Raw genomic sequence first — 26,254 nt, 5'->3', positions numbered from 1 at the left:
AAAAAAAACACTAATAATGTGTTATAAGTTGCAGCCTCCGGAATGACTCAACTTAATTAACAAGTTTTGGATTAATTTTTTGTTCATCTTGGTACAATTTTACTACGGAAAAATGTTTCACTCCATAACAATTTAATATATTTTCTAACATTTTCCCATCAAGCCTAAGTCAGTGTTCGAAAATGGACTTTAAGACGAACTTTTTCGCTCAGTGCATGTTTTTTTGTTTTTGTTTTTTTTTTTTATGTGTGCAAGCTCTGTTTCTCACTTGTACTCCCATTCTCCTTTGGGCAAAGCTGCTACAAGTGGCCTCAGGCCGAGCCGCGTTTTCAGTCCGAGTTTAGTTTTTGATTCGGTTTCGGGCGGTTCAGAGTCGATGATTGAACAACTTTCCAGTGCGGTTTACACCGATTCGAGTGCAAAAACACTGTTTTAATATTACTTATTAGCGCTCCAAATATTTCAGTCAAACCTTCGTGTCGTTTGCCACCTTTAAAACACGAAAAGTTCCCTATTGTTGCGTTCTCCCTTTGGTTTATTTTATGAACTTCTGTGGCGACTTCTGGTTCTAATTAACGAGCTCTGTATTCGCTGGAGTTAATTATCCGAAAATTCGGCACTGAAAATGGGTAATTCCAGTTCCATTTGCGCCGATCGGAATGCCGTAAGAAATTTTGATGAAAATGGGTAAGGAAACAAACGAAAACAGAAAATCAAAAAAAATCAGAAGCCCCACAAAAAAGGCAACTGAAAACAAAAGGAGAATGGGAGGATTGCGAGAGGTGTCCGATTAGTTGCTTGAACTGTGATGCACATTTTGTGATATTTATTTTAAAATTTTAAATTTAAGCTACTTTTTATGGCAAAACGAAAAAAAAAAAGAAAAAAATGAGTCCTTATACTCAAAGTAACACAAGAAAAATTATCGAAGCCTCCTTTCAGACACATTTTGAGATTATTTGTTCATCCATTAGTAGCACTATATAGAATCTCCCCAACTTTTAGCTCCAACCTGCAATTAGTTGGCTTATTTATGCTGCACGTCCAAAACAAACGCCCCCAGCCACACCCCCGAGCTGTTGCTGTCAAAAATCTTCCTCACGTCATTAGTGTTTAACGATGCGATTTACTGTCGTTTTATCAGCGATTTACGCGCGACTCATCGACACCCGACTCGTCGGATAAGTTGGCTGGCACACGCCCCACTATAGTCACTATAGTCACTTTGGACGGAGCGGTCAGCAGTTGGCCCAGATCTATAATTAACGATTTTCGATTTAAACCCATATTAAATCGCTGGACAGCCAGAAAAAAGCGGAGCGACAGGTGCGTTTCGCTACTCGGTCATAAAGGTCCTCGACAAAAATAAAGACTGAACACACGAAACAAAGCTGCTGTAAATTATTAATATTGATGAAGGTTGCCCCGCACACATGTGTGTGTGTAATGTTCCAATTTATTGGCATGCCATGTTGTACTTTCAATTTTTGTGTAGTAATTGAATGGTACGGCCGCACCAGACAGCTGATTGCCACAAGTGCAAACTCAGGAGGGGTTGGGATCGCTACGGCTACGGTACGGTATATGGAAGGTTAAGGTTGAGGTTTCCATTTGGACTGACTTGCCAAATATTTTAGAAACCGATCTGAATATCTACTATATAGTTCATGTGTATTGTACATACCGAACCCACTTATAAATCTTTTTGAACCGTTTTGAATTTTTCCATTTGACATTTTTTTTAATCATCTGATTTTCAGCCTCAAGGTAGTAACATTTTTTCTTGCTCAATTCGAATAACTAATTGAGTTAGATCTGCGATGGTATTTGCAATTCCAATCTGTATCTGAACTTGCGCCCACCTTGGGTATAGTCAATCGCATATTATCGCGGTCTTAGATCGTTTAAGACTTGGTCATTATCGATAATTCGATAACATTCGTTCGTGGTCATTCGTTTCAAGGTCATGCTCGTCGCAAATTATAATTATGTCTCGCAGCTTTTCTGACTTCCAATTAATGTAGGGGACGGGGACTTTATAGGGACGGCTCTGTGCTCTGTGCTCTGGCGGTATCTTTACTTTATCGAATGGCGTTCACGCCCCAGCGTAATGTCTTCTATGGCCCAGACACTTGATAATTGTTGTTATTATGCCACACGAACGAGCAAATAAATAAACATACGTATGTATGTACACATTTCCCGTTGTTATCAGTCAGCTGCTTTTCGTCCGAGCGGCGACAATCTGGCGAGAGCTGTCATGCAAAAGTGTAAAATGTAATTGGCGAAAAAAGTGAGCGAAAAATCGAGTGCCTCGCATTTTGAGCTCAGTTCCCTTTGAGTGCTGCAGCACGACGGCAGTCCAACTGAGCAGAATAGAAGCGGGTGCTGAGATCTGAAACTGAATCAGAGCTGTCAATATCAAGTGTCTTGTGAACATAGAGACCATATCAGGTGCAGCCACGATGTACTCTGCTCTCCGGCGATATTCCGCGTACTCGAGCGGAACCTTTGGACGACGGCTCCAGCGGCTGTGAGTGTGTGGGGAAATAGACTAATAACAATAATAATGAGCGTGGACCGGTAGCAGGGTTAACCAATGACATTGCTTATCACGGCGCAACAGATCATCGAAGGCCTGTCTGGAGCGAGCATCACCTGTTCGGACTGGGGTTCTGTACGATAAGCGTGGGGAGATAAAGTCAAAGACAAAGTTGCTGACATTCCCTCACATAACACTCGATTCTCATAGTTCCGTAATTGAATTACAGGGCGCACATTCCCACATATGTACTTACCATCCCTCTATCTCTCTCTCTCTCTCTGACTCTTTTCCAATATCTCTCCCACCCAGCACGCCGGTCTATCCAACTGCAAATAATTCCCACAGCCCTTCCAATGGCCAAATAACGCCGTACCATCAGCAGCAGCAACAAAACCTCTACAAAACCACAATTCCCGTTGGTAGTTCGCGGAGCACCAGCAGCAGCTGTTCTCACTGCCGAACAGCTGACCCATGCTCAGGCGCACTGGCGAACAACAACAACAATGAGAGCACGGCAACCACGACCACCACCACCCTGCCCATACCAGCCCACATTCTCTCTCGCACACACACCCAGTCGTCGGGAGCGGGAGCGGCGGCACAATGTACATGTGGCGACGCTCCGACGTCGGCGCAAAAATGGCGCAGTAGTCGTGTGTGTAAAAATCATACGACTACAACGACGACAACACTCGAATACGAACTTTCCAATTTTGCGAAACTAACGACACAAATCAGTACGCAAAGCGACGGCGACAGAGCAACATCATCATCAGCAGCAGCACCAGCAGCAGCAGCAGCTGACACAGGAGAAGAAGCAGCAGCGAAGCCAAGCGATCAACTACAAGTCACGGACTTGCCGCCACCACCGCAAGGACTTCACGTATCCTCGCAGTATCACTGGAACCAACTGCAGCGGAGTCTTCACGCTCTCCACCAGCAGCAACTGTGCAACAGCTTCCAGCCGCATCAGCAGCAGCAGCAGCAACGTTCTTACAGCAACGAAAAAAATAGCGACAACATGAGCAAGCCAGTTGGCATCGAGCAGTATGCACCCCGCGATCGTCTGGGACTTTGGGGCACCGGCGACAACGAAGTCGTTGGTAGCATCTCCGGATTAACGCGTCTCAACGACAAGCGCTATTCAAAGGTGAGTCCCCCCCCTCGCTCCGTCTCTTATGTATTTAGCCCTTGGGCAGCAAACATTTTGAGTGGAAAAGTACCAGGAAAAAGTTTTTGCGTGCAGGGTGGGTTTTTTGCTGCCCCAGTGGGGAATCAATGATAGAGATGACACAGTGGTAGCCACTAGTCTAGTACCAGTCGTCTCAATTAGCTGCTGGCTATTTTTAAAGCAATGTCATAAAAAATTCCAATTCATAAATAACGATTTAAAGGAAATGTCAGCTGACAATTCAAAGCAGAGAATATATTTTTGTTTTTTGGCAGTTTGCTCCATTTCTTGCGGCGGGTGCGTGGTGGCTGGTGGCTGTGGTGTGGGTGACCTTTATATGACATAGCCGGCCCCCAATGCGAGAGCGGGAGAACAACAGCCAGACTGTCAGTCCAGTTTGACGCGAACACGCGCCGCTCTGGAAGACCAAAGCTCAAACTTTTTTTTTTGTTTTTATTCATTATTTTTTTTTGTGTCTGATGTCAGATGTTGGAACACACAGAAAATCGATAGCAAGCCGCCTATAATTGGTCAATTAAATGGCCATCACAATCAGGCGTAAGGGTATCGGCAGAAGGTATCAGAAACTGATAGAACTAATCTTTAAACTTTTTCTCTTTGATTGCATTTCAAGTTCAATGCCAATTTGCAGATGAGATGTTGTTTTGTGCTTTTGCTGTTTGCAATTGTTTTTCCGCTATTTTCACATGGCAGCTGAGAGCCAATCTGGTTGCCTGCCATTGTTGCCTGCTCAGAGAGCGCACGTATTCAGTGTTCGTACACGGTTCTCTAGGGGGTTGGGGACAAGGGTATTTTTTATTTCATACAGCTGCATGGAATAAACCAAATGGCAGAAAATGCTGTTATGCATGTTTTTATACACGCCACCGGGGCGGTGGAGGGGGCCTTCTCTTTCTCAAATTAATGAAATTTTCGATCAAACAGCCAGACTGATGGAGCTGTCTTCCGCGTGCTGTTTATACATCTAAATTCTTACAAAATTGTTTCCACATAATAAGAGTATTTAAGGGGGGGTTGGAGAATATCCACATGAGAGGGAGATATCAATATTCCTCCCTGACTGCCTTTAATAACAATAATTATTATTTTAGAGAGGCCCAATTTTGTATTACGTCAGAGCACAATGTCATAGAAATGTTAAACTGAAATTAATAATGTAGCCAGAAATTACTGGCAGTATCTTTGTCTTATCGGAGATGTTATTGCTACTTACTTGCCTTCGAGCAAACGACAACCTGCTTATCGCACAGACCCCTGTCACCCCCCGGAACTTGAGTTCTGCACTCAACAGCTGATGTTTGTATGCCCACTGGAAGTGTTTTGATTTTGATTTTGTTATTCATATCTCTTTTCCGCACACCCATGGAAAGTTTTGCAGTTCTTATCGCATTCCAAAAATAAAATTTAAAAAAAAGTAACTCGAGTCAGAAGAGAGAACAAGCGCAAAGAACTGACCTACATTCAGCTATAAATTTAACTCCAATCCGAACCGCAAAACCAACAACAGAACCAAGTGCGATAATACTCTCACTCATAGCCCTGTATCAGACATACATACATACATATGTGCTTATATATATTATATATAGTCGAACCATACATATATCAGCGTGTTTGCTCACACCAGACACCATTAACAGTGCGCCGGATAGAAGACCATTTGCATATCATTTCATTTTTGTTTGTCTCTTGCTTCATGCGCTATTCCTTCCCCCTGCTGCGTCTTGTTGTTATTTATTTGCTTTCAAAGGAAATTAAAAATTTAAACAAATTCAAGCGGTCAATGTGCTGAACGAGCAGATAGTTCGATACTTATTGTAGCTCTGTTAAATGTGCATAGTTCGATTTAATTGCTGTCTACCCAATGAGATATACACACACATGGATATTTGTTAAAATAAATTGACCTGTGTGAACTATTACGAATCAATTTATCTTTGGATATTTCAACAGATTATGGAATGATGCGTTTAATCATTTTAAATTTGTGTATCTAAAACTGTGAATATTTGTAAACTAACGCCTTATACCCAGCATCAGCCATTCCCTTCCATGTACTACTTCCGGTGCTTTTAGAGCCTGCCACATCCCATCCATCCTCTCATCATTCCGCACAGTCTGGCCCACAATGGCACAAAGTGCAAGCCTTGAACAAAAGGCCTTTCATCCGCTCACCTTTTGCAGAGCAAACAATCGGGTGGGAATTGTGCCTGTGTTATGTCTGGGGCTCAGTTCGCGCTGATTAAGGCGGCGCTTTCGTCATCTGTAGGTATTCACAGCTCTGACCCAGACAACCATTCATAATGATAATGATGATGATGTGATGATGATCATCATCTGGAACTGGTCGCGCCAGACGGTGCAAATATCAGCTGAGCGCTAAATTCGTGGAGCGTATCAGTTTTCTTCTCTTTTTCTGTCTTTGGTTTTTGTTTTTTTCTTTGCAATTTCATACGAAATATGTATGCGTAATTGCGAAGTTGCCTCTTACTTTCAATGCATGTTTCGCTTACATATATTGCTGTGGGGCAAGCTCGAATGTTTGCCGCACCTGTTGCCAGGCAGGCTAGCACCCCAGCTAGCTAAACACTTTTTTCGCACGTTCATCCTCCGTCGTGCCTTCGTTTTCAATGTCAACGGTGTCAACGGTTCTCAAGTTTTCGATTATTTCACCAGCGCCCCACCGATGACGTAGCGAGCGAGCGATAACGTGAAATTATGTAGTGTTTATGGGGGATCACTTGGGCATGCTACGCGACCTGTTATTCGTTTATTGTGTCTTAAATGGTACTATCACAGTGCCCCTAATCAGTACAACTACCGGGAAAATGTATGAAATTGAACTAAACTTGACGCATGCACACGCACTTCATGCATGTGCTTCCCTTTCCCTTTCGCTTTCATTCAAATATACTAATTCGAATTAACTTTGATTAGATAAACATTCATGTTCAGTTCGAGAGTTTTATTGCTGGGAATTACACACACTAGTGATTAATTTTGTATCATCAATGCAACTACTAGGCAGCGAGGGTAAAGCTTTGCTTAGGGATATAATAATATGAACTAATAAAATTCAGTGAAAATGTAAGAAATTCAGTCCATAGTAAAATAATGATATCTAAGCAATATAGTATGCATTTATTTGTTTGTTTATTTATTTCTCATCGTGAATATCACAAAACACAGCATGTGCTATTTTATCTGAATTAGTCACGAAGCCAATAAACATAAAATGCTGCGTGTCATCCTGACTTGGGGTACCCCACTGATTGTACGGTTATTCTCTATAAGAGTCGACTCATGAAAAGAATTGGGCAAAACCCTTAACCAATGAAAAATACATTCGTGTTGATAAATCTATATTTAAGTCAAGAGACTCAACCGCAAAGAAAGTTTAGGAAATATATGTGCCAAAAGTTAATTTATTTGCACCTCAAAGCATACGATAAAATAAAAATTAACGCTGTTTTGTTTTTGTAACAGCGCGAATGGCAGTGACTGATGGTGAAAATATTGAAAATGAAAATGTGCAAATGTTACGTAAATAAAAGTTGAAAGAAATTTGCGATAAACTTTGACATATTCACACCACCTTTGTTCGGTCACGACTTCTGTGTGTAGCTGCCAATCGCTAAATTCCATTTAATGCACGAGTGAGTAATTATTCCCTAACGTGCATATCAGCAGGCACATCCGCGTAAATTGTATAAGCCAGCATAATGCACCTGTTTGGCAGCTTTTTTTTTAATTGGCGGTGACCTAGTCCGTGGCTTTAGCAACGCCCCCAACATAATTGCATCCTATGGTTGGCAGTCATTTTCGTAAATAGTCGCAGCAATTACAAAGCCAAATAAACTTTCAAATCCACCGCATCATCGTGCGTGTGAATCGAGGCCAGGCTCAGCTGTGAGTCACGATTTCAAGTCAAAGCTCGATTTCAAATGCATTTGAATACCGACATGGACAGAGCTAGAATTTGACTTTGAACTTGAAATCGTTGTGGTGCCTGGGTGGAGCGCTAATCTCTCCCCATTCACTCGGCCAGCATCTGAACATGGCAAGGTCAGACCGGGACCGGGACCGAGACGACAGCCAGCGCCAGTCAGATTGTCTATCCGGAGCATTGGCGCGTGCTCAGGCGATAGGCAAAATGATAAGCCGCAGTAGCAGCAGCAAACTTTTCCACCAGTACCCAGGGAACGCAGATAGCCAGAGCCAGCGGAGAGCAGATCTTTATACATTGATTAATTGCAAATATAGTCGGGTGATCTTTTCATAATTTAAACACACAAAATAATGTGTATAATATTGATTCTACTTTAGGGTCTGGCTTTCACACACGAGGAACGCCAGCAGTTGGGCATCCATGGCCTGCTGCCGTTTGTGGTGCGCGACGAGGAGGAGCAGACCAAGCATTGCCGCATCTTGCTCGACCGATTGGAGAACGACCTGGACAAGTATATGTACCTGATCAGTCTGTCGGAGCGCAACGAGCGCCTCTTCTACAAGGTGCTCAGCTCGGACATCGCTCACATGATGCCGCTGGTGTACACCCCAACTGTGGGCCTGGCCTGCCAGAAGTACAGCCTGATCTATCAGAACGCCAAGGGCATGTACATATCGATCAAGGACAAGGGCCACGTATACGATGTGCTCAAGAACTGGCCGGAAACGGATGTGCGCGCCATTGTGGTGACCGACGGTGAGCGTATACTGGGTCTGGGCGATCTCGGGGCCAATGGCATGGGCATTCCCGTGGGCAAGCTGTCGCTGTATACGGCTCTGGCCGGCATCAAGCCATCGCAGTGCCTGCCCATAACCCTGGACGTGGGCACGAACACCGAAAGCATTCTGGAGGATCCGCTGTATGTGGGCTTGCGCCAGAAGCGTCCCACCGGCGCCCTCTACGACGAGTTCATCGAAGAGTTCATGAAGGCGTGTGTGCGTCGCTTTGGCCAGAACTGCCTCATCCAGTTCGAGGACTTTGCCAACGCGAATGCCTTCCGTCTGCTGTCCAAGTACCGCGACTCGTATTGCACCTTCAACGATGACATTCAGGGCACCGCCTCGGTGGCCGTCGCCGGTCTCTTGGCCTCGCTGAAGATCAAGAAGACCTCGCTGAAGGACAATGTGCTGCTGTTCCTGGGCGCTGGCGAGGCAGCGCTCGGCATTGCCACCCTCTGCACCATGGCCATGAAGGCCGAAGGTCTCACCGACGAGGAGGCCAAGGCTCGCATCTGGATGGTGGACAGGTAAGATAAACATAATCTCCATTCCGCATCCGCCCATAAAAGCTAACTGTTCAATGTATTTCTAGCCGTGGCGTCATTGTGCGTGACCGTCCAAAGGGCGGCCTCACGGAGCACAAGCTGCACTTTGCCCAGACACACGATCCGATCGATACCCTGGAGGAGGCTGTGCGTCGCGTGCGTCCCAATGTGCTGATTGGCGCTGCCGCCCAAGGCGGAGCCTTCACCAAGGAGATCCTGGAGAAGATGGCCGAGATCAACGAGACGCCCATCATCTTCGCCCTATCGAACCCCACCAGCAAGGCCGAGTGCACTGCCGAGGAGGCCTACACACACACCCAGGGCAAGTGCATTTTCGCATCTGGATCACCGTTCCCCCCCGTGACATACAACGGGCGCAAGTTCTATCCGGGCCAGGGCAACAACTCGTACATCTTTCCGGGCGTGGCTCTCGGCGTGCTGTGCGCCGGCATGCTGACCATTCCCGAGGAGGTGTTCCTCACCTCGGCCGAGCGCCTCGCTGAGCTGGTCTCCAAGGAGGATTTGAACAGGGGCAGTCTCTACCCCCCTCTAAGCTCCATCGTCAACTGCTCGGTAGCCATTGCCGAGAGGATTGTGGAATATGCCTACAAGAACGGTCTGGCCACCGTCTATCCCGAGCCCGTCAACAAGATCGCGTTCATCAAGGCGCAAATGTACGATCTGGACTATCCCCGTGCCGTGCCTGCCACCTACCACTTGTAAATGGAAGTACCCCCAGAACCCGACCCCAGCCCCCGCCCCCCCCCCACAGCTGTGGCATGGCAGCGCGTACTTTCCATTCCACTGAGCGGGCACGAGCAGAAACCATGTTATTTATTATATAAAGTCGCACATCTGTCTAGCAAATAGCCAAATTGTACCACGCCTATCCACACCTGTATGTCTGCATGTATGCGCCCACTGGATCCTAAAGCTCCTGGACACAGAAGAAACTTGGAGGGGAATACGAATGCGTTTACCAACTCCAATTAACAATTTTTATGATGTTGATTTTATGTAAATGGGATATTGATCTAATAGATATGTAAACAAATTCTATGTAATCTTGAAAAACACAAACTATGCTAAGTACCTACAAATAAAATATATAAAAAAGAAGATATGGTAGTCCGAGGATCTTTGCCAAAAACTCAGTGCCAAGTCAGTATTTGTTGTAGTATGACAAAAGAGCGGGGGAAACGTCTTGTTTAAAACTCTGCTATCGATGCATTCAGTGCATTCGAGTGCTTTTGCAAGCTTCTGTTGGCCAGCCGCAGAATCAGTCAGTAGGATAACATGATTAAATAACGGCCCATTTGATACTTCCAAACATTTGTACTTCCTAGGTGTAGTTACGGTATATTTAGAAAAGAGAAGGTATATTTCTGAGGGTCAGGGCGGTATATTTGATCGCTAAATCCGCGGTCACACTAATACGCACATTTAATCGTAAAATGCAATTTCAAAGACTAGAAAGTTTAGAAAATCAACAAAACGGCTAAAATGCAAGAGCTCAAGGTACGTCAACATGTAGGGATCAGCTGCACTCATACTGTATACTGATAAGTGTGGTCTTAATTCGATTTCAGCAACGTTTTGAGCGTCGCCAGATAGTGGATGGATTGAAGCAGAAACAGGTGAGTGCCGTGCACAAAACGCATGCTATTAATAATTCTCAAACGCGCACTGCGTAACACACAGGTAATACAGGACTGTCTGCTGCAGAGGATACTCTACTCGAAGCGCCTGCTAGTCGACCACGTCGAGGCGCTCGAGCAATGCATGCAGGATCTGCAATCCTCGGCGGCGGCCAACCGGCCCGGCTGGCAGCTGCTGAGTGCGCGGAATGTCTGCCTGCTGCTGGGCGGCACACTGCTGGAGCACTTTGTGACGCCGCGAAGGCTGCGACTGACCATGCTGCCCGCTATCCTGGTCACGGGCACCTTTACGGCCCTGTATGCCGTCAAGAGCGTCTTTGTGTGCCGCAACAAGATGGTGGAGCGCAAGCTGGAGCAGCTCGTGCGCACCATCGATGAGTTTGGCAATTGCATCAGGCGCAACATGACGTACTTTCAGGAGATTATCATCATGAAGCAGGCGGAACTAATTGAGTAAGCGGCAAATCCCATAAAATGGTCGAAATGGTTGGCTCATTCATTTGCATGCACAGATCGCGACAGATCGAGCGTGCCTGGGATTGCATAACGGCGGCCAAAGAGGTGACGGAAATACTCTACGATGCGACGCGCAAGCTGGAGACGGACTACCCCCTGCCCGCCAGATACGGCTCATACTATGCACCCATGGAGGAGCTGCGCGAGTGCGAGTACTTTAAGAACAATGTGACGGACTACAGTCCGAAGCACATAAAGGTAGGAACTTATTACACCCATGGACTTTCCAGTCTTATTGACCCCCAAACTCTGTGCAGGACTTCCACAACATCTTTGCCTATGTGCAGTCGCAGTATCTGCTCCGCCTGGCGCTGACCATCACGACGCGGCCGTCGATCTCCCAGCTCAGCGAGGAGCTGGTGAAAATCGATTGCCTGATGCGGCAGTTGGTGCAGGAGGAGGAGCAGCACTTCAGCAACCTGGCCGTTGCCATGCAGAACCGCAAACAACTGGAGCTGGCGGAGCTGCATGCGGCCAAGACAGAGCAGCAGCGAAGCGGCCCAATTGCAGTGCTGCAGCACTCCTCGCTGAAGCTGAGCGCGTGCATGGTGGCCGTGGCCGGCGAGTGCCAGGCCCTAGATATTACGCTGCAACAGCTGACGGCCACGGAGGCGGCACACAAGAATAATGCCAAAGCCCTTGTGGCCGTGGCCAGCAACATGCACGGCATCGAGAACAGCCTGGCCGCCTGCTGTGATGATTTCCAGCGCCTCATGCTGGTCTACAACAAGTTTCTGCACAGCAAGCTGGACGAGGAGGCAGACCCGCCCACGGCAGTTAGCGCTACGAAGCAGGACGATGAATTTCCCGACAGTATTTTGCGCGTTGAGTTCTCGCAGAACGAGGGCGAGACACAGCAGAAGGACGACTTCTATGCCTACATGTACGACGAGAACGAGGCGCAGCAGTACGAGGACGAACAGCAGGCGCCCCACCCCACGCCCGAGAAGGAGCTGCTCAACTTTGAGAAGCGCATTACGAAGGGCAAGTTCAAGCCGGTGTTGAAGCAGCTCAAGGATCGCATCGATCCCATACGCCAGGTCATGTTGGAGAAGGAGCGCCAGGTTCTCACCACCAAGGGCATCAACGTGGACGAGCTCTTTGGAATAATCATGCAAGGGGAACAACCTCAGCCTCAGCAGCAGGAGCGGGAGCAGCAGCAACAGCAACAGCAAGCGGACAATCGACTGACCGATGTAACTCCCGCAGAGCGCAGCAACTGTGATGATGGCACCGCCTCCGGCTCCGAGTCGGACTCTGCCGACGAACGCGACCTCAGGCAACGCAGCAAGCAGCACAAGGAGCGTGACAACTTTGCCGAGATGCGTCAGTTTCTGGCCCAGAAGCAGGCCATCAATCTGTTCAAGCTGGATGCCAGCCAGCTGCCCCGTCCCCCCGTCGCTGTCGAGGAGGACTTGCTGGAGAGCGAGTGCTAGAAAATGCGTTTGTATAGACCCCATTACTGGCAACCTCGCCCACTCCCCCCACAATCTCCGACGCATTAGACACTATTTGTATAAGCTTTTATCTAACCAATTTGTGAGATAAGCCGCGTGCCGAGCGTCTCCACCCCTCCTCCATGCTGCCGTTCAGTTGGTTCCTCTGTTTCCCCATTAAGCCCTTTACTTATGTAGATCCCCATTGCTGTAAAAACGAAAGCGCGGCAATAATAAACATTTGTAAGTAGATAAAAGTTGCGTGTACTGTTGAAATTGTTGTAGGAGTAGCATATACAAATTATTACTGCACTCTGTCCATCCTCTTTCCACCTAAGGTCCAATATTCTCGCTGTTTCCTCGCTCACTCCGCCAAAGGGCGCACATCGGACGAGAGAGAGCCACGGGATGAGCCTTTCTTTCAGCTGTAAGGGTATTACTGAACTTATACTCCTTTAATACCGGATAGGATTAATAATTCACCCACTCCGATCTGTTTCTTCGCTTATCTACCCTTTGGCAATGGCAATAGACTGAATTTTATTTGAATATTGTTTATTAAATGCTAATTTTCGAAACTTAAGTACAATACAAACATCGATGGCAGCACTAGACACTATAGGGAGTTGGGTTGGGTTGGGTTTGCTGTTGGGAGCTCCCACTGGGGGGGATTACATACATATGTACAGGATAGCACGATAGCACACAAAGTCTTTTCGGTTTGGGTTTAGGGGGGGCGGGGGCTTAAGTGGCAGAAACACTTTCGTGGACATCTTTGGCTCGAAATGCGTGCAGCTATGTAGGGGATCAACCGGATCCTGACTAATGCTCATCCCATCCGGGACTTGGCTCAGGCATTGGCTGCACCTGTGGTGCCGGCACTGGCGGCATTGTTGAACTTGCTGGCCACCGATGCGGGCTGCAGCTGCGAGAAGGCGGACAGGTTGCTGCCCCTTACGCTGGTGTAGCGTATGGGCTGGACCCCGTAGTCGCTGCCCTTGAGGCGGCGTCGCACGCAGACAACAATGAAGCCAATAATCAGGCCGAGCACCACCACCACGCTGGCAATGATGGCGGTGAGAACGACGTAGCGGCGTCGCAGGAAGCGCGGTGGTTCCTCGTCCACGGCGCGATACTTCTTCGGTATGACCATGCTGCAGATGTGCTGGGACGTCAGGTTGGAGAGCGGAGCTCCAGCCAACAGATAGGGCGTGTCGCAGCGGGCCTCCGCTCCGCCGGCTGACTGCTCGACGCGCGGCATTCCGACCAGCTCGAGGGCCTGCATCAGGTCGCAGCTGCAGTACCAGGGATTGCCCGCAATGGCCACACTGCGCAGCCGTGGCCAGGCTCCCGCCCCACCGCTGCTGCTGTTGCTGCTGCTCACGTTAAGCGTGAGAGAGTTCAGTGCGTTGTGGGAGATGTCCAGCTGCGACAGACCGCGGCTGGCAAGCAAATCGTTTAGCTCCAGCAGCTCCAGCTTGGGATTTCTGGCGCACTCGAGCTGCTCCAGTGCCGGCAGAGCCAGGGCGCCGCCGGCCAATGGTGCGCAAGTTGGGCAGATCGCTGATATTGAGCCGACGCAGTGCCTCCAGCTTTTGGAAACTCGTCGCATTCAGGCTGGCGAACGGATTTCCCGCCAGATTCAGCTGCACCAGAGACTTGCCCAGCTGCTGGATGCTGGGCGGGACCACGGTGAACTCGTTGCCGGACACATCCAGAACGCGCAGGCTGCCTAGCTGGGCGAACAGCTCGCTGGGCAGACTCATCAGTCCGTTGTGCGCCAGATCCAGGCGCTGCAGCGTCGTCACCGAGCCCAGTGCCGCTGTGGTGGCAGCGTCCAGCACGCTCAGTCGATTGTAGGCCAGGTTCAGCTTGAGCAGCTGCGGGGTGTGCTCGAAGAGTTTGCGATACAGCAGCGTGATGCGGTTGTGGCTTAGATCCAGATCCTTGAGGCCAATCGGCTCGTACTTGGTGCTCTTGAAGGGACCGCGGAACAGCTCCGGCGTCAGCGCATCCTCGGCGATCTCGTTCCAGCTCAGATAGAGCGCCTCTACGTTGGGCACATCCATGAAGAGTGGCGCCTGCAGCTGCTGCAGGCCGCAGTGGCGACAGGACAGCGTCAGCGTCGCATTCGTCGCTGGCAGCTGCTGCAGCAGTCGGATGCGATTGCCCGAGTACGTGGCCACAATCTCCGTGCCCGTCGACTGGGTGCCAAATTCGGTGGGCCAACGGGGCAGGATGTGCTCAAAGTTCTTCATGTCGCAGTTGAGGGTCTGGTGGAGGCGATGATTGCTGTCCTGGTTGCTCAGGCACACGCATGTCTGGCAGATGTTCGTCACTGCCTGGTAGGGAATGTCCTCGTGCTGCCCATGGGCGAATGTCAGGAGTAACGCTGTCCAAGTAAGTAGCTGCAAGCATCGAAAGTAGTTAATGTTCAGAAAATACACAAATATCGTTAATTAATGGCAAGTTTATTGCATTTGAAGATTCTTTTACGGAACAGGTCGTTAAATTCATGCGTTGGCCAACACTGAATCTCCTCATTAAACGGAGGTGGCAACGCCTCAAATAACTGTTATTTGAACATGCTTAGAACATGCTTCTTGAAATCAAACGTTTACAGCACCAACAGAAATATTTGGTAAAAATATCGCGATTGATTATTCTGAAAGGTTATTGACATAATTCTTTGTTCAAGCTTTTTTCATGTTTTTTTAAATGCCATATAATATCATAAATTTGTTGTTTATCGAAATAGGAGTATGTACATATGTACAAAGAGCCCTACTTGGTTCCAGGAAGCGAATACAACTCGTTGAGGAAGTCAGGCTAAAGAGTACGTGCTCTCATCATTAGCGAAGATAGACCCGAGAGCTTGAGCTGGCCATGAATGTTTACACTACTTCAGATTCCGTTTTTGAATTGGTTCTCATATGTCACGATTCTAAGTGCACTTGCCATGCCATGCACACACCCATGCGAAAGTACTTTCAAGACCAGTTGGATTGGCGCCATATATATATTTTTTTATTTAATTTATGCAAGTAAATTTAAGCAGAAACTCTCCATGTTTTCCGGATTTAAATTGTCCATTATTTTTAATTTAAACGTTCTTATAGGGAAAAATAATCGCAACAATAAATAGGAAAATTGTGTGAATCCAAAATAGATTTGAAAATTTTATCAGTAGAAAAGTTTGCACATGTGCAGTCAGTAATTAATTTGCCCAGTCAAGATTAAAGTAAACAACATTGTTGTTTATACAAAATGGTAAAAATATAATTAAAGCAAACGAATTTGCAATCTGCTGCTTTAAGCAAATTATGTTTACTGTTACGAGTCTTTCTTGGCATGACTAATTGATCAATTCGATGCGTTGATTAAGGGCATAGAACGAGGTACAAAATATTAAATAATTTTTTCTTTTCTTTTTTAACTGCAAGAAATAAAACCTCTCTAATCTATAAAGAATATATTTAGAAGAAGTTTTGGCCGTAAACTATAGATACAATTCTCCCAAAGGTAAACCTCTTTTGTCTCAAATAACTGACAAATAATTCTAATATTTTTTGAACCTATTTCTGTTCTTTAATTTCTAATGAAAATCTCTGGTCAAACATATTTTGATGCTTCTCAGCTGGAATTGGTCTGGTATTGGATTTGTTTTTACAATCACATTCCAATGGTTGTTCTCTGATAATATTTTTCCGACACCAACTGAAACAACTTCAACAAAGAGGCAAGCGCTAGAAGATCAAGAGACCGATGGGCTGATGAGCAGATGCTTGCTTGCCCCCCAACGAAAAAAGAGCTCAGCCATTTGCTCCATAAAAAGGTCTCCCCCTCACCAGAGCCCAATGACACACATCGGACACATTGAGCATGCACAAATATTATATTGGAAGTATTTCTCAACTGAACGCTCCTCACCCATACGCATACGCACTCATTATTTCCTTGCTACTATCTGAACCGAAACACAGCGGGCCAAAAGTATTTCAGATAAGATAGCGATAATGTTTGGCTGGCCTGAAAATAATTTACTCACCAACAGCAGAAATTTGTGCTTCATCGTTGTATTTTTGTTGTATTATATTTCCTATCCTTCTGTTTTCTGTTATCGTATCCAAATCTCGGATCAGAGCAGCGCAACTATTTTTTAGAATGCACAAAACTGTTCTTTTAAATGCACTTTTTTTTTGTATTTATTAAATTCACTTTTCTGCAAGTATTCTCATTACGAGCAGCCAGACAGACAGACAGACAGACGACCGCTTGCCTCGGGAAATATAACTAAATTAATGAATCAAGCCCACCGCCATGGGGACGTTGGCATTATTTGTTTTGATTAGATATCGCTGTGCTGTGGCTCTCTCTTTCGAGTGTGCTCTCTTTGGCTCTCTGCTAAATCATCAAAGTAAAAGTGAATTCTAATTGAGTCATCGACTGGGCTTCTGTTTTGGTTCTACCTCGATCTCTGCCCCTTTCTTTCTTGCTGTCGAGCAAGGTCGTCAGTTTCGCTGCTGTTGTGTTTTGTTGGTTTGGGTCTCTTGGCCAGCTGCTGGCAACGGAGTGGCTCGGAGCTCGAAGCGGTGCAGCACTCCAAAACTCTCTTCGTGGAGATTGTAGGCAGATAAGATAACGGACCATGGGACTATGTGGCAACCAGCAAATGGCGTTGGACTCGAATTCGGCTCTGGGCTCCGTTGACTCAGCTGCGCGGAGTCTTCGACTCTTGATTCAGTACACATACATATGCACATATATGACTATGTACATATGTATGTATGGGAGAACGAACAGAGTCCAATTAGATGCAAGTGTCACTTGGTTTCATTGAACTTGTTGTTGGATACACTGCCATGAATACAATCCATGAATTGAGTTGTTCCCCGAACACACACACGCAAATTGAATCCGACACAGCACTAAGGAGGGCGGGGGAGGGAAAAAGCAAACAAGAGATCTTGTGGCACTGGGAAATTGGTTGCATAAACATTGCGGCCAGACGGACGAACGAACGGACAGCCTGGCCTGGGCCCTGGGCCTGTTGTATACACTCCACACACACACACACACACACACACAGGCACACATACACTTGTGAGTCACGTTCGGCCGCAGCATGTACAAGATTTGATCTCTGTCCGCCCCGCCATTTGCCAAACAATTTGCCTTTTCTTTCAACTAGCCGCTGTGAGAGGAATTGCAATCATCAGGCCAGAGTTCCATCTACTTAATAGTATTTAAGTCTATGCTTAATAGAGTAATTGAGGCTTTTGCATATTTTTGTGAACTGCACGCGACCCGCAACCTGCAACCGCACATAAAACAACCAAACACAGCAAACACACACGCGATGCGACGCGACGTTTGCCTTTCAGTCTGCAAACGAAACCCGTTTGCTGTTTGTGGCTGCTGCTATTGTTGTGGCTGGTTACGGTATTAATGTTGCACTTTTGCAGCTGCCGTACTGATGCTCATCCTCAGCCTCAGCCTCGCATCTTAAATCAACGCGTTGCGGCGGCCAGAAACTGAAAGCGGAAACTCTCGGCAGAACGACGGGACGGGCGATCTCTACCTGCCTGTTGCTCAAATCGAACTGAACGAAACTGGAATTGTGCTGTGGCAGTGGCAAAGGCAAAGTCATTCTGCGGATCATGATTCCCGTTCCCACAAGCTGGACTCGGCCACCCTGCCCCTTCCCCTGCCACGCCTCCACTCCACTCCACGAAGGCACTGCCAAACCGGTCGGTTGTTGGCCGAATTTGAAGCCGAGACTGTAGCGCACTGCCAGAGTCCACATTTCATTGGATTAATATTAATGGCTGGCAGCTGCGCCGTAAATGTCACGGCTCCACGGCACAGAGGAGGTGGTGCACTGTGCACTGTGCACTGTGCAGCGGCAGCCAGGAAGCAGCGGAAACAAACCACTGTCCGTCCGAGCTGGTCGTGCAGAGCTCGTTAGGGCAGCCCATTTCCTGGGCGGCAACTTTAAAGAGAGAGAGAGAGACGACCGATTTTGGTAATTAGAAAGAAACATTTATACGATAAAAACGAATGGGATGGGATGGGGATCCAAAGCTGTGCGTGTGCGTGGCCTATCTAGAATGCATATAGTAGTCGATGGCCGTGGAGAAGGCCGCAAAGCCCAGGCCGCCAATGACGCCAGCCTTGATGCCGGCGCGCAGACCAATCAGACCGCCGGTGATGCCGCCAGCGTAGGTGCCGTTGCGCCAGTCGGTGACGCCACGTTTCTGCAGTTAAACGGATTAAAATTGATCTCTGATGCAAAACTGCATTCTCTGCTGACTTACACTCTCAATCGCGCACTCGACTACGGAGAAGACTGCACCAATTAGGGCGAAATTCTTGGCATAGGAGTGCGTGGTGGCTCGCATTTCCCGGAACACCTCGCGGGCTGTTTGCTTCTTCTCGTTGGCAAACGGATCGGCCATACTGGGATTAACGGAGGCACTGAACAGACCAAGGGCAGCGCCAAGACCATATCCTAGACACAAGGATGCATAAAGCAAATCAATAAAATATTATCTGCAGCGAGGGGGAGAGAGATCCTCACCCATAACGCATGCCATTGCACATTTGAAGCCGCAGCTCTCCACAGCCGTCTCGATTAGCTTCTCCTCGTTCGTCTTGATCTTCACCGGCCCCATGCTCCTGGGTATTATAATGTTCTCGCGGTATCGCTGCATGTCCCCCACAAACTGAATGGCCAGCTTGTCAAGGTCCGCGTTGTCAAAAAGACGTGGCGCGGCCGCCTGAGCGGGCTTGTCTGTGGAATTTGGCAGCATGGACATCTCTGTCTATCAATAATTGCTTTTATTTCTATTCAGAAATTGTAGTTTTGTTACAAATCAAAATGTGCTGAGTAAAAAAAAACTGAAATTGTTATCACATCGCCCAACAGATGTTTTCCAGAGTTGCCACACAGACACACTCGGAACTATCGTCTTATCGACACACAAACAAATTTCGCTAGTGGTGGTATTTTTATAGGTACCAGCCAGCTTATTTATGGTGGTATTACACTAGACATGCTGAAAATCGAATATAGACTGAAAGACAGAGATAGAGAACGCATGTTAAAATATACCGTTACACGAGATTTGTTACTGAAGAGTAATTATTCATGTTTAATAAGGTTAATATAATTATATGAAAACTTGATTGCCCCCACCGATGTCAGTTCTATATCTCCATTATCCCTACTGGAAATTCTTATATTACATTTTATTGCTATCACAAGTTAATTATACACATATACCATCGGGGGAAATAAACGAAAATTGCAAAATGTCTGCAGTGGAGTTGAATGCAAGCTCTATCTTTGGATTGTCCAAGTCGATGCGACGCTAATTGAAGCCGTAGATCAAGAGCAGAATCACGCAGACTGCCACTACCGCGCCCAGAATAAGCGAATCGCGTCGCTTCTTGATATTGATGCGCTGAATGAGACTGACAAAAAAAGAGAATACATCGTTTTATATGCTCTATAATCTGTGGCACAACAGGTACTAGGGTTACCTGGAAATCAATGGGAATCGATTCGAGATGTCATTGAATCGCGTCTGTAGCCGCTTGAAGGACTGGCGCTGGGCGTGCAGATTGTCCCGCGTTTCGATGGCTATGTTGATCTGATCGTTCACCAGGTGACTGGCGCTGCTCAGGTGCCCGGTCTCCTTCATGTACATCTCGCGACGACTAAGCCCCGATATTGAGGGGCTGCCAGAAGTGGTCAGGCCGGAGCCGCGTAGAAGTTCCTCCCGCTCGATGCGCACCGTGTGATTGGCACATATTTTATTGAACTCCTGCCTGTAGCCGTGCAGGATCTCCCTATGCCGTTGCAGGGTGTGCATGGCGGCCGCACCTGTTGCGGGCAGGTCCGACATCGACTCATTAAGAGTCGACAGCTGCGGATGGGACGCAGAAGGGGATGAATGCAAGTCGGGGGGAGGACTCAATCACCAGGGATTCCTACCTTCTCCAGCATCTGCTCGATTTCCTCGGACAGCGAGTCGAAGACATGGTCCCCAAGCAGAGGTGATGTGTCAGCGCTGCCGCCGCTGCTATTGCTGTTGCCTCCGCTGCCAGCACCAATTTTACTGAACGCCACCAGCTTCAAGTCGATTTCGTTTTCCAGTGTGCGCGCCTGCTTCCGCAGCACTGTTCAATGAGTTGGGAGAGGGACAGATGAGACAGTTTGTAAATGGTGTACATAACAAGATTACCATCATAGCTGGAGCTGCCCATTTATTTTTGTCGGTAAAAAATTATTTGGGGCCTTTTGTGTGACAATCAGTGTGACCGCTTATGGTATTTTTGATGCCAAAATTGAGCAAAAAGTATTTTATTTTATCGTGGTATATACTGGTATTTTTAAACAACGTCCTGGTATATACTGGTATTTTTCAAGTTGGTCACTTTATTTGATCTTGAGCTAATATTGGTGGGTTTTCAAAATTTTCCCTCTTTTTCGTGGTGAAGAGCGCTTTTCGTGGTTGGTAATATTAAACTAAATATCAAAATCATGGAATACGATTTCAATCAATAAAATATAACGTTATCCCATTGTCGACCAGGGAGGTATTTAATATATGCACGAAATTCATGTAACTTTAAAATATTTTACGAATTACAGAAGAAAGAGGAGGATGGAGCTACAAGGAGCCTTTACAAACAGTTTTTTTTCCGCTGTTTAACAAAGGCTTCTCAAAGGCTTTTTAAATAGAGGGGTGTTAAGTGGGTTAAGTCTCGTTTGATAGCCGGACTGCCTTGGTTTTTTTATGGTATGGTATTTAAATGGTATTGCTTGAAACTGCAATGGTATTTATTTTTTGGCCGGATGGTATTTCTTATCGTTATCGTCACGGTCACGCAGTTTCTCTTCCCGGCTATTTGCGAATCGAAATTTTTTCCAAAACAAACCAAAAAAAGAAAATGTCACAGGCTACGAACGATGTCCGCGTGCCGGACGAGGAGAGCGATTTGCTGCAAATCAAACCGCTGTAAGCAGAACGGGGATATTGCCGTGGAAGTGGGAAAACTAAGCAAACAAAAATGTGCATTCTTTTCAGTGGCGCCGGTCAGGAAGTGGGTCGCTCCTGCATCATGCTGGAGTTCAAGGGAAAGAAGATCATGCTCGACTGCGGCATCCACCCCGGCCTGTCCGGTATGGATGCGCTGCCCTATGTGGACTTGATCGAGGCGGATGAGATCGATCTGCTGTTCATTTCACAGTGCGTGCCACGGCAAGATATTTAAGTGGGTCGAATGTGCTCTCTAAACCACTCTCTGAATTGCAGCTTCCATTTGGATCACTGTGGCGCCCTGCCCTGGTTCCTGATGAAGACTAGCTTCAGGGGGCGATGCTTCATGACGCACGCCACCAAGGCCATTTACCGCTGGATGCTCTCGGATTACATCAAAATCAGCAACATATCCACGGAGCAGATGCTCTACACAGAGGCCGACCTTGAGGCATCGATGGAGAAAATCGAGACAATTAATTTTCACGAGGAGCGCGATGTCATGGGCGTCCGTTTTTGCGCCTACAATGCGGGCCATGTGCTGGGCGCGGCCATGTTTATGATTGAAATTGCGGGCATTAAGATTCTATACACTGGCGACTTCTCGCGCCAAGAGGATCGCCACTTGATGGCCGCCGAGGTGCCCCCAATGAAGCCCGATGTCCTCATCACCGAGTCCACCTACGGCACGCACATCCACGAGAAGCGCGAAGATCGCGAGAATCGTTTCACATCGCTGGTGCAGAAGACCGTGCTGCAGGGAGGTCGCTGCCTGATTCCCGTCTTCGCCCTGGGCCGAGCCCAGGAGTTGCTGTTGATTTTGGACGAGTTCTGGTCGCAGAATCCCGAACTGCACGAGATACCCATCTACTATGCCTCGTCGCTGGCCAAAAAGTGCATGGCCGTCTATCAAACGTACATAAACGCGATGAATGACCGAATCCGGCGGCAGATAGCCGTCAACAATCCCTTTGTCTTTCGTCACATTTCCAACCTGAAGGGCATCGATCACTTCGAGGACATTGGGCCGTGTGTGATTATGGCATCGCCCGGCATGATGCAGTCCGGGCTGTCGCGTGAGCTGTTCGAGAGCTGGTGCACAGATCCCAAGAACGGCGTCATCATTGCCGGCTACTGTGTGGAGGGCACTCTGGCGAAGACCATACTCTCGGAGCCGGAGGAGATTACGACGAGCTCGGGCCAGAAGCTGCCGCTCAATATGTCCGTGGACTACATCTCTTTCTCCGCGCACACGGACTACCAGCAGACGAGCGAATTTATACGGCCTGCTGCGGCCCACCCATGTGGTGCTCGTCCATGGGGAACAGAACGAAATGTCGCGCCTAAAGCTGGCCCTGCAGCGCGAGTACGAGGCGGATGCCAGCACCGACATCAAGTTTTACAATCCCCGCAACACACATGCCGTCGATCTGTATTTCCGGGGCGAGAAGACGGCCAAGGTGATGGGCAATCTGGCGGCCAAGAGTCCCGAGGTTGGGAGCAAGCTCTCCGGCGTGCTGGTGAAGCGTGACTTTAAGTATCATCTTCTGGCGCCCTCCGATCTGGGCAAGTATACGGACATGAGCATGTCGGTGGTGACGCAACGCCAGTCGATTCCCTGGGGCAGTTCCCTGGGCACCCTGGAGCTGCTGCTGGATCGCATTGGCGCCGGCTGTGTGGATGTGGTGGAGCCCGAGCGCAAGCTGCGCGTCTTCAACTGCATTGAGCTGACCGTCGAGCAGAAGATCATTGTCATGGAGTGGCAGGCAACGCATGTGAACGATGTCTACGCCGATGCGGTGCTCGCGTGCATCATGCAGTCCGAGCTGGGCGGCACAAGCCTCAAAGGCGCCACCAAGCAAACCAAGTCGGAGAATTCACGCTTCCGCGAATGCCTCATCGAGACGCTGCAGGATACCTTCGGCGATAGCTGTGTGCCAAAGATGTTCAAGGGTGATCTCCTCCCAGTGACTGTCAGTGGGAAGCGTGCGGAAATTAATCTGGAGACTCTGGTGAGTGCATCCATCGTTGATGGAATGGCATCCTGGGAATCGTTTTATTACTTTCTGTTTCCCCCATTTTCAAGGCTGTTAATTGTGCCGAAGATGACATCCTGCGCCAAATGCTCAACACAACAGTCCATAAGCTGCACCAGACCCTGGTCTCCGCCCACTAATTAACCCGTTCCCATTCCCCCTCCGATTCCCAAACGAATAAATGTTTTGAATGTGCGAATGTTCTTTTTTTATTCGTTTTCCAGTCAAAATAAAAATAAAAAGTATAAGCGGCGGCGGCGGCTGTTAGCGCTGTGTGCTCTTGGCAATCTGCTCCTTGAGCATCAGAATGCTGGCCCGCTGCTCCGACGGCAGCTGGGCGATCTGCTCGTCGGACAACTGCAGCACCTGCATGATGAGGGCGGCCTTGTCCTGGTCGGAGGCGTCCGAGGGCAGGACCCCATGGGCGCCCAGACGGCTCTGCAGCTGCTGGGCTGCGTTTTGCTGCTGCTGTGTTGGCGGCGGCACCTGTGGCGCCACTTGCTGCGGCGGCTGGACGGGTCCGGCACGCAGGCGCGGATCCATCGGCCGTTGGCGTGGATCGCTTGGGTACGGAGCTGGCGCCGAGGCAGGGCCTTGCTGCTGAGCCGGCATTTGGGCGCGCGTCCGGGGATCCATTAGTGGTGGTGGCACCGGATTCGGCATCACCTGGCGCATGTCCTGGTCCAGGTTGCGGGCCATCATGCGCGGATCCATCGGCATGGGCCCGCTGGGACCCATGCGCAGATCAATGTCGTTGGAGTGCACATTATTGAAGTTCGGGCCGGGCACCGGCATCGGCTGCATCGGTCCGGGACCACTCACGGGGCCAGACTGTGTCGGCTGCTGCTGTGGAATCTGCTGTTGCTGCTGCTGCTGAGCCATGGACATGCCACTGGGAGCATTCGGATGGGCACTGCCCCCCAGCACGGGCGGCATCTGGTTGGCCTTGAAGAGCATGCCCAGCGCTTGCTGCGGATCGACGATGCGCATCACCACCATCGCCTGCAGCAGGGCATAGGCCAGTTGGGGGTTGAGCATGAGCATTTGCCGTGCCTCGGATGGATTGCTGACAATGCAGAGCTTCATCTGCTTCATCAGCTCGTACATCTGCTCTGGCGGCAGCGAAGCAACCGTCTTCGTAATCAACTCGGGTGCGTCCTCGGGCTCGCAGGACTCCCCGTATGGATTCTCGACTTGGGGGCCTTGCAGCAGCTGCTGCATCTCCATTCGGGACTTCTCCGTACAGGCGTTGTCCACACGCAACGTCCGTCCGCCGATCTCGTAGCCATTGAGGTTGCGCATGGCGCTCAGCGCGGTCTCCTGATCCTTGTACTCGCAAAAGCCGAATCCCTTCGGCTTTCCGCTCTCCCGATCAAACACGAGCCTGCAATTGAAGGCATTAATATCATATGCAATACATACAGATGGATTCCCGGCTTACTTCAGTGACAAAACCGGGCCGACTTCGCTGAAAATCTCCTTGAGCTTCTCTTCCGTCGCCTCGTATGGGATGTTGCCCACGAATACTGAGCGCATGGACTTGTCCATGATGCTCTGTTCCTGTAATTTGTCCGCCATTGTTTCGTTTTTGGCTGGTATATGCTTCGCAAAAGAATTTAATTAACAAATCGTCGAATTAACAAATAAATTTCCCTCTTCTTCTTCTTCTTCTTCTTGCGGCGACGCAGGGTTGCTACCGAAAAAGTGTTATCAAGCGCCAACTGGTAGCGCAGCTGGCATACGTTTTGCAGCACTCCAACGCCTGGTGTTGTAATTTTTCTTGTCGCAAGGTGAAAACGAATTAAACGGCTATTTAATAGTGAAAAGTGAACAAATATGCTTGAATCGAACACCTAAACGTAGCCGATTGAGCCGTTTATCGGTACTCCATAAAGGCTCGTTGAGAATCCTAGCGCAACTGCATGAAAAACGGGCCTGAAAATTTTACTTTGTGTGTAGCCGAGGCCCATACGCACACACAAACCCACACACACACAACATACACACACTCACACATATGGAGATAAACGCAGCGATGGCCTCGCATTCGCAGCATATATAAAAGCTCAGTTGTATATTGGAGAAGGAGCGCACAAAGCAGAAGACGAGAAGAAAGATTTCTGTGTCATTGAACGAGGCGACGGCGACGACCAGGCAGCCAGACCAAGGAATCAACTCCTCCTCCTTCCCTAGGAGCAGGCTGCAGGTGCATAACTTTTCAAGGATACCCAGCCAGCCAGCTCTGCTAAGATCGATATAGCAGCAATTAGTACTCGCCTTAGTAGTTGTGGTGTAGTGTTGTATTCCTTTTACGCTGTTTTCTGGGTACATAATAGACCGGACCGTCGAATCCCATACCCATAGAATCAACAAAATCAATGCAACGAAAAGTGAACAGCGGAAATATGTATTTTCCAAATTGTGTCTACATTTGGTGCGTGCTGCGAGTGTGTGTGTACAATCATAATAAAAAAAAAAATAAAAAAACGCAGTGAAACGCGTTCTGCGCGTGTGAAAAATTAAAGCAACAGCAAAAAACAAAAAAAAAAAG

The 26,254-nt window shown here is 48.2% G+C and overlaps 7 protein-coding genes across 8 annotated transcripts; 3 read left to right on the top strand and 4 right to left on the bottom strand.

Annotated features, from left to right (window-relative positions):
* The first annotated feature begins 578 nt into the window (after window positions 1-578).
* LOC111066880 (NADP-dependent malic enzyme) lies at window positions 579-10,136 on the top strand. 2 transcript variants are annotated; one of them, XM_022355815.2, is made up of 4 exons: window positions 579-687; window positions 2,855-3,695; window positions 8,064-8,992; window positions 9,058-10,136. In XM_022355815.2, exons 1-4 carry the CDS (start codon window positions 626-628, stop codon window positions 9,731-9,733), a joined length of 2,508 nt encoding a protein of 835 aa, XP_022211507.1. In that variant the 5' UTR covers window positions 579-625; the 3' UTR covers window positions 9,734-10,136. The 2 variants fall into 2 exon arrangements, with proteins under 2 accessions (XP_022211507.1, XP_022211505.1); XM_022355813.2 differs by lacking the exon at window positions 579-687 and adding an exon at window positions 2,398-2,533 and having other exon boundaries at window positions 9,058-10,134.
* Window positions 10,137-10,441: 305 nt separating this feature from the next.
* LOC111066870 lies at window positions 10,442-13,090 on the top strand. Its single transcript, XM_022355797.2, has 5 exons — window positions 10,442-10,528; window positions 10,600-10,647; window positions 10,712-11,121; window positions 11,181-11,382; window positions 11,442-13,090. The coding sequence occupies exons 1-5, from the start codon at window positions 10,514-10,516 to the stop codon at window positions 12,618-12,620; spliced, it is 1,854 nt and encodes a 617-aa protein (XP_022211489.2). The 5' UTR covers window positions 10,442-10,513; the 3' UTR covers window positions 12,621-13,090.
* Window positions 13,091-13,428: 338 nt separating this feature from the next.
* LOC111066871 (vasorin) lies at window positions 13,429-16,991 on the bottom strand. The gene is given in 3 exon segments (XM_022355798.2): window positions 13,429-14,151; window positions 14,153-15,028; window positions 16,669-16,991. Coding segments are annotated over 3 exon segments (1,581 nt in total). The 5' UTR covers window positions 16,693-16,991; the 3' UTR covers window positions 13,429-13,470.
* Window positions 16,992-18,648: 1,657 nt separating this feature from the next.
* LOC111066873 (mitochondrial import inner membrane translocase subunit Tim22) lies at window positions 18,649-19,560 on the bottom strand. The gene is made up of 3 exons (XM_022355800.2): window positions 19,201-19,560; window positions 18,938-19,131; window positions 18,649-18,877 (listed from the first exon to the last, which is right to left on the bottom strand). Exons 1-3 carry the CDS (start codon window positions 19,436-19,438, stop codon window positions 18,722-18,724), a joined length of 588 nt encoding a protein of 195 aa, XP_022211492.1. The 5' UTR covers window positions 19,439-19,560; the 3' UTR covers window positions 18,649-18,721.
* A 296-nt stretch (window positions 19,561-19,856) lies between these two features.
* LOC111066872 (Golgi SNAP receptor complex member 1) lies at window positions 19,857-20,980 on the bottom strand. Its single transcript, XM_022355799.2, has 4 exons — window positions 20,870-20,980; window positions 20,620-20,804; window positions 20,166-20,551; window positions 19,857-20,096 (listed from the first exon to the last, which is right to left on the bottom strand). The coding sequence occupies exons 1-4, from the start codon at window positions 20,889-20,891 to the stop codon at window positions 19,994-19,996; spliced, it is 696 nt and encodes a 231-aa protein (XP_022211491.1). The 5' UTR covers window positions 20,892-20,980; the 3' UTR covers window positions 19,857-19,993.
* Window positions 20,981-21,491: 511 nt separating this feature from the next.
* Window positions 21,492-23,898, top strand: LOC111066983 (cleavage and polyadenylation specificity factor 73). The gene is given in 5 exon segments (XM_022355972.2): window positions 21,492-21,646; window positions 21,716-21,877; window positions 21,944-22,952; window positions 22,954-23,679; window positions 23,754-23,898. Coding segments are annotated over 5 exon segments (2,055 nt in total). The 5' UTR covers window positions 21,492-21,578; the 3' UTR covers window positions 23,844-23,898.
* Window positions 23,895-25,372, bottom strand: LOC111066984 (cleavage stimulation factor subunit 2 tau variant). The gene is made up of 2 exons (XM_022355974.2): window positions 25,145-25,372; window positions 23,895-25,087 (listed from the first exon to the last, which is right to left on the bottom strand). Exons 1-2 carry the CDS (start codon window positions 25,279-25,281, stop codon window positions 23,968-23,970), a joined length of 1,257 nt encoding a protein of 418 aa, XP_022211666.1. The 5' UTR covers window positions 25,282-25,372; the 3' UTR covers window positions 23,895-23,967.
* Between the last annotated feature and the right edge of the window lie 882 nt (window positions 25,373-26,254).

The sequence above is a fragment of the Drosophila obscura genome, unplaced genomic scaffold (genome assembly GCF_018151105.1).
Source record: "Drosophila obscura isolate BZ-5 IFL unplaced genomic scaffold, ASM1815110v1 contig_150, whole genome shotgun sequence".
NCBI lineage: Eukaryota > Metazoa > Arthropoda > Insecta > Diptera > Drosophilidae > Drosophila > Drosophila obscura.
This window is presented reverse-complemented; position numbering and strand designations above follow the sequence as displayed.